At 40.1% G+C, this 14,163-nt stretch overlaps 1 protein-coding gene across 17 annotated transcripts in view; it reads right to left on the reverse strand.

Annotated features, from left to right (window-relative positions):
• Positions 1-14,163, reverse strand: part of IQSEC1 (IQ motif and Sec7 domain ArfGEF 1) — a 323,964-nt gene that overhangs the window by 23,080 nt on the left and 286,721 nt on the right. For all 17 annotated transcript variants that reach the window (XM_033140854.1, XM_033140852.1, XM_033140837.1 and 14 more), the window contains 4 exons: positions 5,823-5,984; positions 2,962-3,084; positions 1,439-1,605; positions 232-371 (listed from right to left, as the gene is read on the reverse strand). In XM_033140854.1, the coding sequence (XP_032996745.1) occupies positions 232-371; positions 1,439-1,605; positions 2,962-3,084; positions 5,823-5,984 (592 nt within the window). The remainder of the gene's footprint in view (positions 1-231; positions 372-1,438; positions 1,606-2,961; positions 3,085-5,822; positions 5,985-14,163) is intronic.

The following is a 14,163-nucleotide window of genomic DNA, read 5'->3' on the forward strand; positions in this document are numbered from 1 at the left end:
ATTTTCATGTTTAATATAGAGGAATAAAAACCTCTATGCTTTAGAGTGGGTGGGATATAAATACTTAGAAAACTAAAGAAACTATATAAAATAGATCCAGTAACTCAGGAGAGACACTTTCTGAGCAGTCATTTATGCCCCCAAAGCTGGATATGGCTCAGTAGGAAATGGTTCAGTGAGTAGAGCATATACTTTTGCATGTGTAACCTGTAAATGCAAAATATAACTTACCGGTTTCTTTCCTACTATGAGTTTTTCAACCTTTTGGACCTGTGACACATGATCCTCGTTTGTCTTGAGCTCCCGCTTTCGGATTCTTTCATAGATCCCAATAAGCATCTCCCGTGGAATATCTTCACCATCATCTACACCTGCAGAGCCCAACATCATTGTTACCAGCTCAAAAACTGCAATACCTCTACAACTTGATGACAATGTCTGCCTTGTGAAGAACATGATCTAGCTACTGGTTGTTATACTAACATCACTGATACTAAATCTCTGCATGTCATGATCCAGTATCTCCGATGAATCTGCCATTTAGCAATTAAAGAAGTGAGTTTCAATCTATGACATTTGGATATTTAAATATCGCCCCTCATTCTGTTTAGAATTCCAGGGCAGTATGCAATCAGTAAGACTAATAATAAAATAGAACATCAGAAGAACAAAGAAAACAAGAATTAAAATATACATAAGATTAAAATGCATGGGTGAACAAAAAGGTGTTCTGGTGCAGAAAAGATTGCAACATTGGTGCCAGATGAACCTGTATAGGGAGGGCTTTCTATAAACAGGGTGCCACTGCCAAAGTGGCCCTTTGCTCTCATGTATTATATCTCTGATAATGGCATTTGAAGAGGGGCCTCGGTCGGCAGAAGATCTTAACAGACAAGTAGCGGTAGGTTAATCTGGGAAGAGGCACTTTTTTGAGTATTTGGGTTCTAAGCCGTTTACACTGAATTGGTCCCAGAAGTCAAAAGGTCTCCTGTTATGCTCTTTTAAAATCAGTATGATATTTATTTACTTAAAATATTTCTAGCCCTATCTGCAAAATACACATTTGTCCTATTTTTGGTTATTAATACAATTTTTGGTTTACTTCCATGTAAGTGTGCATAATATTGCAACTTATTGCTGCAGTTTTTACAATGTGCTTCCAAAGCCATGTGGCAGAATTTTCTACTTCTTTAGTATTTAAGAAGCGATCTATTTAGAAATGGGTGCTGCAGCATTGTTAGTAATCAGATTGTTGTCCTTTCCCAAAAACCATTTCAATCTCCTGGCCTGGTAACAAATCATAGTATAAATGGCAGACTAGCCTCTTGGATGTTTTTTAATAAAGAAAAATGCGGCTTTTGACATTTTCTGTTCAAGACTGGAGGAAATGAAACAAACCCAGCCTTTAGACCCTGGCAAATTTTTGAATTATGCATACCTCTTAGATTCTTGACAAAATCTTCAAGCTTCATTTTGCGTTCTGGTTTCACATTTGGACTATACATATCTGTGTTTAATAATATGATTGCAAAAGCTAGGATGAAGATGGTATCAGGATTTCTAAACTGTCTCACAACACCTGGATTGCAGATGCAGTATCTCTGGCTACAAAAGACACCGAAATAAGTGGTCAGATTCAAGGATGAGTCGATAAGCCTTTTAGAACAAACCAATAAACTGTTTCACTGAGGATACTGGAATTATACTCCTGTCATACACATTTAATGCTTGAATATTAATTACCATTCCATCACATTATCTTAGCTAATAATAGTATGTATCTTTATACCCACTCTTTGTAACCAAATTACTATTTGCTGATCTAGATATTCCGGTGGTTAAGGCTAGTCTAACTCCAGTACAGTAAGTGCCCTCAATTTCCTGCAATATTCACTTGTCGTATAGAAATATACATAAAATATACATATACATATTTATCACTGCAGACTGCAAACCATACCTAGTGGATCAAAGAGGATAAAAATTACCCAGATTTGCACAATTCATCAGAAATTGGATAGTGGTGACAATTATACATTCTTTATTCCTGGCAAAGTAAGGTAATATAAGACTGCTGCAAGTATAAAACAGCTTATATTTGTAGGGCAAAATATGCAATGGAAAGGCCAAATTTTCTTGGGTTGAACATCATAGTCCAAATAAAGTGCACCACTGACTCAGGAAACCATTTCCTCCTTCTAACCATGTAGATACAGCCCAAACATGCCAGCACAAAGTCAAACTATGCAACAATATCTGATGCAACTTTGATCCATAATTTATATCCATGCTAATATGCCATTTGTACACATTTCATGCCTAATGAGTCTGACCAATGGCTTCAACAGATCTGTGGCACCCTCTGAGGATAGGCCTCTTTATTTTTAGCATATTGGAAGATTCTTCACATTTCTCCCCACGTCCCCACCATGGATAAAGAACATTTGTCTAGGCTTTAATAAGTTAATGCTCTTTGCTCAGCTCAGCTAAACTGCTTAATTAAAAGGTCAGCAGAGTACATTGCAAAATGTTATAAAGGATAAATGCTTCCATTTCAACAAGATGAGAACATAGAATATTTACAGCACAATCCTTTACATGCCTACTCAGAAGTAAGTCCCACTGTGTTCACCAGGGTAAGTGGGTATAGAATTGTGACCTTAATTTCCTTTAAAATGTTTAAACCGACAATAAACATTTCTTTGTTCTCATTTAGATTTGATAACATAAGATACAACAAATAAAGCTGCCAGAATCTATAGCCGCCTTTTCCCAACCTAGTGGCCTCTGGAGGTTTCTGAGTACATCTCTCATCAACTCCAGAAGGCTAGTCTACAATATATAATATCGTGAGAACAGAATTTTAGATCAAGAGAATATTTAACCACTTCAGCCTGAGTACACTCAAACCTACTATGTATGTGACTAAACCTTGTGACAGCTATTTGTTTACATCCATACCTAAAAGCTTCAATGAGTCGTTCTACTTTTTGAGCTTCCCCTTGGACACGGATATGAGCTTGGAATTTCCTGAGTGCTTCATCTAGTTCCATAGCTGAGAAGTCCATTTCATCCACAACACAGCTAAGACAAAGAAGAAGAAGAAGAGTTTGGTTTTGCCACCTTCCGGCATATCCCACCCCCTAGCAATTCACCTTCAATAAAATACCAACTGCTGTACTTAGTATAGTATTCAGCCAGATGAAGCATGCAATGATTAAAGGGCAAAGAGGGAATTATGGACACTATATATCAATAAAAGAAGCTTATGTAAGCAGGACACAATTTTTCAAAGACATCTCTCTGGCAGAAATAATAATAAGCAATTTCCCCCAGCCAGTAGCTCCATTAGAAAACAACCAAACATTACGTTAATTTACTACTTTACTGAGCAGTAGGGCACGGAGCAACAGACACCAGTCCCCTCCTTGCCTATCCTATGAACGTTGGAAGGGAGGGTGGCAGCAAGAAGACCCTGTGCTCTTTTACTTTCCTTCCTGCATGCCTTTGAGTGGATAGCAAAAGGGGAAAGCAATATACTTTCCCTTCTCTGACAGAAGGGGTACCAGTTACCATACACCATTTCCCCCCTTAAAGTGTTGTGCATAATAACACCCCAGTAGTCTTTTCAGTAACTGGAAGGGAAAAGAGAAAGGAATTGTGTAGCAGGCAGTGGAGAGGGGAGAGCAGAGAGGGAGAAAAGGCACTAGCGTGGACAGGGCTGAGTTAAAAGGCTGATGCAAAACCATGATTTGTGAAACCATGATCTAATTGTCTTTTCTGCTGCCTGTGAGGTCTACTTGCCAATAAAATAAAATAGAATCTGGAGATTTCTTCCCTTTTTATTAGGCTTTTGAGGTTAAACACAATGAAAGATCAATCTCTGCAAAGTACAATAGACTAATGCAGGTGCCACGATAAGAACGTATGACCCATGCTAAAAGGCTTTTTATTAAAATGCATTGCCATAAAGCATCAGGGTAAAAATGTTTATGATTGTCCAAATGAGAGAGGGGCAGAACCAGGCAATTAAAATGCAGAGGGACAGGTATCAATTCAAAGAGGATACTTTGGATAAAACGTATGTGCCAGAGACATTCGCAAAGACACGCCATGCACAGGAGTTTAAAAGCTAATACGGGAAGCCACTGAGTCAAGTTGTGTGAGCTGTCATACTTTGTTTTAAATGATAGCATAGATACAAAGAGCATAATGGAAACCTGGTGGGATGGAGAGAACCAGGGGGGCATGGTTATTTCTGGATACAAACTCTACAGAAAGGACAGGGAAGGGTGTGTTGGAGGTGGCATCACTCTGTACATCAATGAGGCATATAGTCCCAAAAGATAGAAATCTCAAAAGGGCAAAATTACTTTGGATGGCAGTACCAGGTCCCCAAGAGTAGCTTACAAATGAGCATATAGTATCATCCTCCTGACCAAAATGCCCAGGGTGATCCTGAGATGGACAATTAAATTTTCCTCATAATCTAATTAGCTATGTCACATATCCATAAAACAGCGAACGGTCAACAAATAAAGCCAGGTCTTTTTAGTACCTTGGTTAGCTGTATAATGCAGGAAAACATCATAACCCGATGCAACACAGAAATAAATGCCGTCTTGGTACCTTACACAAGCTAACATGGGAAGCTTCTGCACTCCTAAGGTTGCCTGTTTTAACTGAACATTGCAATTGCATATTTAATTCCTTTGGCTGCATTCCAGTGCTCAGTTAAATGCACTCAAAACCTCATTGAATGTCCTTTAAAACATAATAACAGGTAAACAAAAAAAGATCCAATGTTTAATTTATAAGATTTCAGTCAATGAAGCAAACATGAAGAGGAGGTCATCAGGGTTAAATTTCCTAGCCTATTTGTAGATCATATGTTTTGGCATTGTGCCAAATAGGCATCAATAACATATTCACGTGGTGCAACTCCCAGCACAAAAGCCTCTCTTTAATAGACTTAGGCAAGATGCCAACATAACGTTCTCATCTACAGGACTGTTTTTAGAAAACATCACATTTGAATTTAAAATCTGTGTCGATTTTTCAAGGAAGACCCATGAGCTGACAGATTCCCCCCCCCCCCCGAAGAAGGCCCTGCTTCACTGTTCCTTTGTAGTATGGAAATATATAGAACAAGTGGGTCCAGGAATAAGACAACCCACTTGCCAAGTATAGAATGCTTCATTAAAGCATATTTATATGAGTGCCTACTGCCGATTAAGGCGTACCACTAATCAACAGGAACCTTAGCATTCAACAGCAATTCTTCATCAAAGTAACATGTACATAATTCTATAAATTTGGGCCAAGATGTACAATGTATCATCAGCTGGCATGCAGTACACAGTACAGCACATCAAAACTGAAAATATTGTGGCACTTGCTTTCTGGATGGTAGTAGTCATCCACATTTTGTCATGTCATTTTATTTTAGACAATGAATTGAGTAATACTTCAAGATATAATAAAGGACTTATAATCAATAGACACTTTCCTTCTGGATGAGCATATCCTAGGCAATTAAAATAATAATAGATTATAGTATAGCAGATAAATAGTTAAGAACCTCCTTCTGGAACAGGCTTTCTGAGTTGTGGGCATAGCTATAAATGTATATGGGGAAATAATTTTTTCTTCACTCCTTCCTAACTTAATTCTTACGCAACCTAGTTTTTCTTTTTCTCTGAAAGTGCACTCAGCTTATGCACAAAACAATTGGTGAACACCCCTTTCTTTAAAATCCATATTTTCTTTAAAATCCATATTACACTTAAATATGTAACAGATGCTTCATATCTGCTACTTACTCCAACACATCGCGGTTAAACTGCTTTTGTCGATTTCCGAGGAATTCTCCAATCATCTGTCTGCTGAGTCCTTTTCTCTGTAGAAGGAAATGAGCAACTCCAACAGGCGTATCTGGCACAAAGCCTCTCTCAATTAGGTACTGGATTCCTTTTTCAGGTTTTCTACAAGAAGAAAAAAAATCCCAAATCTCCCATTAGCTGCTTTCACCACAACATAATCAGGGGCATATGTATTTTTACTGTGTGTGCGCGTGTGTATAATATTTGTTGCTACATACCACTTAGATTTCTTTAAGGAAATTGTGCTATATAAATATTTTCACAATTTTTTTTTAAATAAATAAAATAAAGATTGGGGTTGTCTTAGAGCTCTTCCACAACCAACACAAGTATCTTTTACTTTCTAAGGCAGAGGGGTATACAGCCGTACCTCAGAAGTCAAACGCCTTGCGAGTCGAACCTTTTGGCTCCCGAACGCCACAAACCCGGAAGTGAGTGTTCCGGTTTGCAAACGTTCTTCGGAACCCGAATGTCCGATGCAGCTTCCATGGCTTCTGACTGGCTGCAGGAGCATCCTGTAGCCAATTGGAACCCGCACCTTGGTTTCCAAACGTTTTGGAAGTTGAACGGACTTCCGGAACGGATTCCGTTCGACTTCCGAGGTACAACTGTACAACTTAAATCATTTGAGGATCAATTTTACTGTTATTACCAGTGGAGATTAACAATACTGCACCAGCTATGAAAAAATATGTGCATCACATCTTTAACATAGTGCTTTTTAAAACTTACACCTGCCATTTATTTCTGCAACTCTTAGCAGACTCACAGTTCTTGCTTTGCACAGACCTTTCTCTCAATAGCACCCCTCCCACTCCTATGTGAGAAGCACTGATGGACAATACCAGGGAACCCTCTGGTCCTGCTTCTGCCACAAACAGTATGCTGTTTGAAACAGTATGAAACAGATGCTCCTGGAAGGCAGACAAGCTGTGGCATGGAGTCAGTAGCCCTTCCCTGTTTTTCCTAGCATCTGGAGTGGATATAGCCTTTAAATTCTAAGATCCCATTTAGCTACTGTGGTGCACAGAGTTTTTAATATAACATTGGTTTTTTAAAATTTATTTTCATATTTAAACTGTTTTAACATGGTTGCATCAAGATATATCTTTGTTTACAATGGAGCATATGCCATGCAGCAATTGCATAAAAAAACAACAACAATGAACACTCAGATAAACATTTCTACATATAAAACGTGGCGCCGCGTGGCTCCGGTGCCGGTCGGGAGGGGCGCCGTCCGATCGCGCCCGCCCACCCAAGATGGCGGGCGCGATCCGATGCTGTCCCTCCCGACCGGCACCGGGCCGCGTTTTAAGGCTGCAGCGAGCAAACAGCAGCGCTGCTGTTCACTCGCTGCAGCTTTAAAACACGGCGTGGCGCGGTCCGGTGCCGGCTTACAGTGGTACCTCGCCAGACGAATTCGTCTTGCGAAAAACAGCCATAGACGAATTCGTCTCGTGTGAGGCATTCGTCTTGCGGGGTACCACTGTATCTGAATGCACTGAATGCTAAATGCAAGATTGAGACTGAAGTAGTCAAGGCAGACAGAGATTATGCATTTATCTGCTGCTATGTAAACTTCCAAAGGTTTGTGTATTGCAAAAGTGACCGACCACAATTCAATATTTTCATTGTGTTCTCCATTTTCTAAGGTATTAGAAATATCTGAAAATGCAAATGGATTTCCAACTTTGCAGACGGAGGATGCAGCTTTCTGCTCAAACACGTGAAATCAATTTCCAAGAACAAGGTGACCCTGCTATTTTTATTACCAAGATGGTCATGTAACCACATCTTTCCTCATGTAGGTTATTGTCAATAACATTACCAAATCTCCTAACATGCTTACTCTGCTGGACTCTACTAGTAAAAATTTGATATCAGGTAAGTAAAAGAAACAACCAGCCTTTTACCCTCATAGTCGAGTACCATAGAAAAACTGCCTCATCATCATGTCTTAAAATCTGCCTGCCTGAAAGTTTATATCTGAAACAAAAAGAATATGTGCTGTTATTCCCACAAGGGCAAGCTAAGATAATATTTCCTTTATTCAAAATATTTTTTCCTCTGAGCAGACGAAAGAAACTAAAGCTACAATCCTAAACACAATACTCTTGAGTAAGCTACAATGAAGTCAGTGGGATTCACTTCGAGTAAACATGCTTAGGATTGTACTGCTTCTGAATCAGAATTATTTTCTCCATCTGAACTCCTTGGTTCTGTACAAAGTGGAACAAGGCGACATCTGTACATTACAACAAGCTTTGTTCCTTTGGCTGAATAAAGATGTACAACTTGCTTGTACAACTCAATCTTTTCTTTTGGGAACACACCATAATATTCTTTCAGGATTTGAGGCAACTGAATTTACTAGTCAAAAATATGCAAGATAATGCTTTACCAATACCATTCATATTCTGAAGTACTGTATTTTAATTCTTTTCTAGAAAGAAAGATTAATGGATCTGAAGAAGCCTGTTTTAAAGCTGGACTTTCAGGAAAGAAATAGATGGTCAAATGGAAAGAAAGCAAAAGCCAAATATCAAATTAGAAAAGGAGATTTTTATTTGTGCTATTTTTAGTCATTCAAAGATGGCTGGACATGATGAACATATAAAAATTTGTTTTTGCAGAATATCATTACAGTAATGCAAAAGAATGGAGAATATGTTATGCTGTAGAATTATTTCCATATGGAAAATGCTACAGAAAACACACACCATAACCTGGATTGTTGACCTGGCCAGTGATGTATTTGCTCATGTACCGGTAACTGAGGCTAGGACAGCAGCCATGTGAGCCAATGTAGAATAGTGGTTAAGAGTGCTGCCCAGGGTTCAAATTGCCACTCACTGATTTTGTGAGGATAAAATGGGGAAAGGGAGAAGTATGTGTGCTGCCTTGAGATCCTTTGAGAAAAGGAGCAATATAAAAGTAATAATAAATAAAATAAAATAAAAATAATGAAGGCAAAAGGGTTGGCACATTTTTAAAGTGAGTGTCTTCTGCAGAGGATCACACACTTTAAAGTAGTATGTGAGAGGTTTCAAAATTCTATGCTGTTCCTGCATGCCTTTTTCACTGGGTGCCAGCTCTAATTCCAGTGTTATTCTAAACATGCTAGTTTTTTCTATGGACAGATGGGGTAAATACAGACAACCATTTATTGATTGATAGTCTGCTAATATATGCAGAGAGCCACTTGGTGAGACACTAATCCATATTGTGTTGCAGATGAGTAACAAGAGCCACTTACGGTATCTATCTGAGCCAATAACTAGGAAAGCAGAGAAATCACATGGCAGGAAAATATAGAAGACTAGCCATAGTAGTGGTTCCATGCACACTGTAGCTAGTTACTACTTGAATTAAGGGCAGTTTATATTTACTGTACTTGGCCACTCCATTCTTTGGTAGAAGAGAACACTACACTACATGGTCAAATAATTCAAGAGCAGAAAAGCATGGAAACCTCTTTGTTTAGATTTAAAACTTCTTTTCAGTTTCCCCCGCCACTTCAGTTTCTTAAGCTTAATTGTATAGCTTAGTTCTTAATACTTGGGTTCTAAAACAAGGTGGTACTTTCTGTCAGTTTCCCAACCTTCTATGAATCACACCCTTGAGGCTCCTCTAGCAGTATAACAGACCCAGGGGCATCACCAAACGCCTCCTAATTGGTTTGGGATTCTTCTCTTTCTCAGAGACTTCCTTCTCTGGCTGTCTGGATCTGTCACACACAGCTCAGGAGCTATACTTCTACCCAGCTGAACACCAAGAACACCTGACTCCCAACTCTCAACCCCCTTTTCTTTTTCCCCTCCCAAAATGCTTGCTGTACCTGCAGCCAATCAGGTGAACCTACAGCTCAGCACTCTGGTGGAATTCCAAAGCACTGCATCACCAAACTCTGGTCTTGCTGAGCTTTCCGTCACACCTCTGCACTTGTTACCTGGCAATACAGTGGTACTTTGGGTTAAGAACTTAATTCGTTCTGGAGGTCCGTTCTTAACCTGAAACTGTTCTTAACTTGAGGTACCACTTTAGCTAATGGGGCCTCCCACCGCCGTGCGATTTCTCTTCTCATCCTGAAGCAAAGTTCTTAACCCGAGGTACTATTTCTGGGTTAGTGGAGTCTGTATCCTGAAGCGCCTGTAACCTGAAGCGTCTGTAACCCGAGGTACCACTGTAGTTGTGGCTGGCTAGGAAGCAGCCATTCTCAATTTCCAACAATGTCCCAGACACTATGGCCGGGTTCGGATGGCAACCAAGCCAAACTATGCCTCATGCTCACTGCAAGCTAAATTACCAGCAAGAAAGAAAAGCAGCCACAATCACTTTGCCAGGAGCCTGTGTGAGCTCTCTCATATTCACACTAAGCCAGTGCTACTTGTGCGACATTTTTAATGTAAGCTCCCCAGACCCAGCTGCCAGGCAATACGACTCCAGCAACTGTCTGGGTGGGCCAGATCCTGGCACCAGACCTGTCTACAAGGTATGGACTTTGGTGTCCATTAGGAGATTATCAGAGCCACAGAAGGTCTTTATGAGGACTGTTTAAAATGTCACAAAGTGGCGAGAATTCTCCAGAACTTTTTTACAGGTTGGAAATTAAACAAAACAGCAGGGAGGAAGGAGATAAGAAAAGCCCCAAAGCCTTCGGTTTGTAAGAGTCTTAAAATGGAGTGCAGAAGGTGTGTTGCGACATGCTGCTAGGTGAATAACTATTTCAAGTTGTGCAGAGAATCCCTGGGACAAAGAAACAATAAGGACAGCCCCACTCCAATTCTTTAAACAGGCATTAGGACTGACTGCCAGAAACTAGGGTTGTTGTTCAGTCGTTCAGTCGTGTCCGACTCTTCGTGACCCCATGGACCAGAGCACGCCAGGCACGCCTATCCTTCACCGCCTCCCGCAGTTTGGCCAAACTCATGTTAGTAGCTTCGAGAATACTGTCCAACCATCTCATCCTCTGTCGTCCCCTTCTCCTTGTGCCCTCCATCTTTCCCAACATCAGGGTCTTTTCCAGGGAGTCTTCTCTTCTCATGAGGTGGCCAAAGTACTGGAGCCTCAACTTCAGAAACTAGGGAGGTTACAGCAATTTGATGCATGATGGAGAACTGCTTATGGAAATCAACTGCTTACCCAAATACCATTTTTTTATATTTTGTTGCTTGTTTCCCCCCCTCCCCATTTCTGATGCTTCCGTTCTTTAACCATATTGTCCCAAATCCTCACATGCTGCAGTCCCTCTCTTGCCTCTTGCAATGCATTCACTACTAATAAATTTTCATTCTCTAAATAGCTGAAAAGGCAGCTGCCTCTGCTTTTCACTTGGATAATCTAACCAGCCTGAATTCCAGAGAACAGTAAATGAACTGACAAATCCTGACCCACATAATTACAATCAGACATATGACCAGCCTTCCATTTTTATAGTGGGCACTTCACAACAAAATTATATCTCCATCAGCTCTCTAGGTATTGTGGCAAGAGAATTCTGCTTAATCCTAGCACGGAGCTCTGTTATAGCAAATTGTGTGCTTGGAATGTTTAATACAGCACTAGATGGACCTGATTGGATGGGAGTGATGTAATGACTCCATTCCAGTTTCTGAGGCTATTCCAAGCTGCTAATAATGGACTCCATAGCCTTTTGAAGGCTGGATTTCCAATATTAGGGAAGGTTTATATATTCTCTGTAAATGACTATAAAGGATCCCCTCCCTACATTTTCGAATGCAGCCAGCATTTCAATAAACTATAGCCTGAACTGATTCATGCTATGAGCCTTTTCCTCTCTATGCATATTACTGGGTATTTATTTAAAAGAGAAAAGTCTTAAGAAGTCTATCTGTTGCTGTTACGGAGTAATCTACACTCCAGGTGTTGTAAAGACACTCTTTTATACTAAACTCCCAATAGGCTGGCATTCACTTTCATGAAAACCTTTAACAGACATTTCTCATATTTAATAGAATCATAGGATTGTAGAGTGAGAAGGTACCCTGAGGGTCATCTAGTCCAACCCCTTGCAATGCAGGAACCTCAGCATGTAGTCCTGTGTCCAATTTGAAACATTTGCTTAGCCTTGCAAATGTGATAGCAGTTGTATTGCAGCAGCACAACGAGGTAACTTGTGAAAAGGTTGGAAGCAAAATGGGATCAAGCCTGCTTAGATGCAACTTTACACCAAGAGTTTGCAAAGCTTGTTAAAATACACCTGTATGTTAAAGGTGCATCTTTCTTTGGAAGTAGTCCTACTTGCATATAAGTATGATGCTCATTCACAGTCACACACATATTGAATGCACATAAACCTGGGGGGGGGGGGGGAGACCTGTCTGCATACCAGAAGGCACCAGGTACGGAACATATGAGGTCAGAAGTGGAAGGGGGCTTGCAATCTATGCTAGTGCTCAGCAGTACTTTGACTGTCATCTTAAAACAAACAAACAAATTAACAAACAAAACAAAAAAGCAATGGGGAAATTGCATTTGGGCTTTAGCCAAAAACTAATTGATCTTCTAATTATGTCAAATCCCTTATAGACCACTGCAACAAAAAATTATTTTATACCCTCCTCAGTTGTAAAACCTTACATCACACGTTACTTAATTTAATGGTTCACTGCATGTTCACATGACTGGGAACAAGAGGGACCTGCACATGGCTATGCTTTCCCAGTGTTCCTTCTTAAAAATGCTTCACAGTAACAGAGGTAGGAACTGTGCGATGCTCAAGCTGTCTGATGTGATTCACAACACTAAGCAAACTGCATGTACGTAACTCATAAAGTCCTTTATTCCTGGAATTTGGATGATTCAATGTGTGTCTGAAGAATGAGGAAACCAACTAGACAAGAAAGCTGAACTGGAAAAAGCTGAACAACTAACAAAACTCATACAGCAAGCCAAAATAAGATTATTGTGTAATGTTTCTAGTCTGTGTAGCACTCCTAGTCTGGCTTTTTAAAACCTACCACATCATCAAGAAAAAGCAGGCATTTATTCTGCATTGACACCAATCAGTACAGTGAAACCATTTAAAACATTTTATGGTTTCTCCCACATGGAATATTGTATTGGGATTAGTTTTTCAGTAACAGCCTCAAAGCCTCAAAAATGACAGGAGGCACCTGATAATTCCATGGAGCGATAATCCTCACAGTTATATCTGTGCAACCTTTTTCTTGTGAGACCTCAAAAGGGGTGTGCCTGCATCACAGCAAGATGCACCAGCAGATAACAACAACACAGATCAATATTGCACCTAGGTAAAAATAATGATTCTTTCAAGGTTTTGTTTAAACCATGTGCAGCAAACTATGTAATATCTAGGTAGGGTATAACAAATTGTCTGCCTTAAAAAAGTATTGAGCTGCTTCTCATATTTTTGCATTACACAAGCAAGCCTCAGCTCATACATGCCAGCCTTTCTATGAATGCTTCAATTCTCTCTTTGACTTCTGGTTTCAAGCAAACCATAATTTGTCATTACAACCAAACAAGTTAACTCCAAACTGCCCTACAAACTGGAAGAAAAAACCCCAATGTAAAGGACATTTTTCCAATTCTGGTTTGGAAGGCAAAAACCTACAGTAGCTTGCCAATTCAAATGGCACACCAGACCATGGCATTCCTACAACAGGGAGGAGGAGGCAAATGACCCCAAAGCTCACACATTCAATGCCAAGCCATGGTGTTCAACACAAGCCAGTTGTGTATGTATTTCACATAAACTTCCTTAGTGCTATAAATATGCTCCTTTAATGATGGCAAATTTTACTATTATCCTAAACGTTTGCAGCTTGAGCCACACACAGCAGCTGCGCTGATTCTTTCTTCCACCTGTACAGGCAGCATGGCTCCAGTAAACCTCTGTCCTATCTCCAGCTGTGCAACAATAATTGTGACTGCATAAACAGCTGCAACAGCTCCTTGCCAAGTATCAGGGCAACACAGCTTGTGCTTCAGAGGAGGAGCTGCTGTCAATGCTCCTGGCAATCACAACAACATGAATTATTGCATGCCTGCTGGGTCAATAAAGTCTCCTAGCCCTGTGTACCCATATTTGTTGAGGCTCTGAGCCGTCAGTGTACGCCCCTCCAGTTGTGCATGGAACAGCAGAATGGTAGATTATACCTTTCTTTAGCCCCAACAGTGTACGAAGGCCTTTATGGAACATATTGGGATCAATCAAAGGTAAACAGGACTATGCCAATGAATAGAATAATCAGATTATACTAATTTAATTACATCTAACTCTTCCACTAGGCTA

This window comes from Lacerta agilis, chromosome 2, assembly GCF_009819535.1.
Source record: "Lacerta agilis isolate rLacAgi1 chromosome 2, rLacAgi1.pri, whole genome shotgun sequence".
Taxonomy (NCBI): domain Eukaryota; kingdom Metazoa; phylum Chordata; class Lepidosauria; order Squamata; family Lacertidae; genus Lacerta; species Lacerta agilis.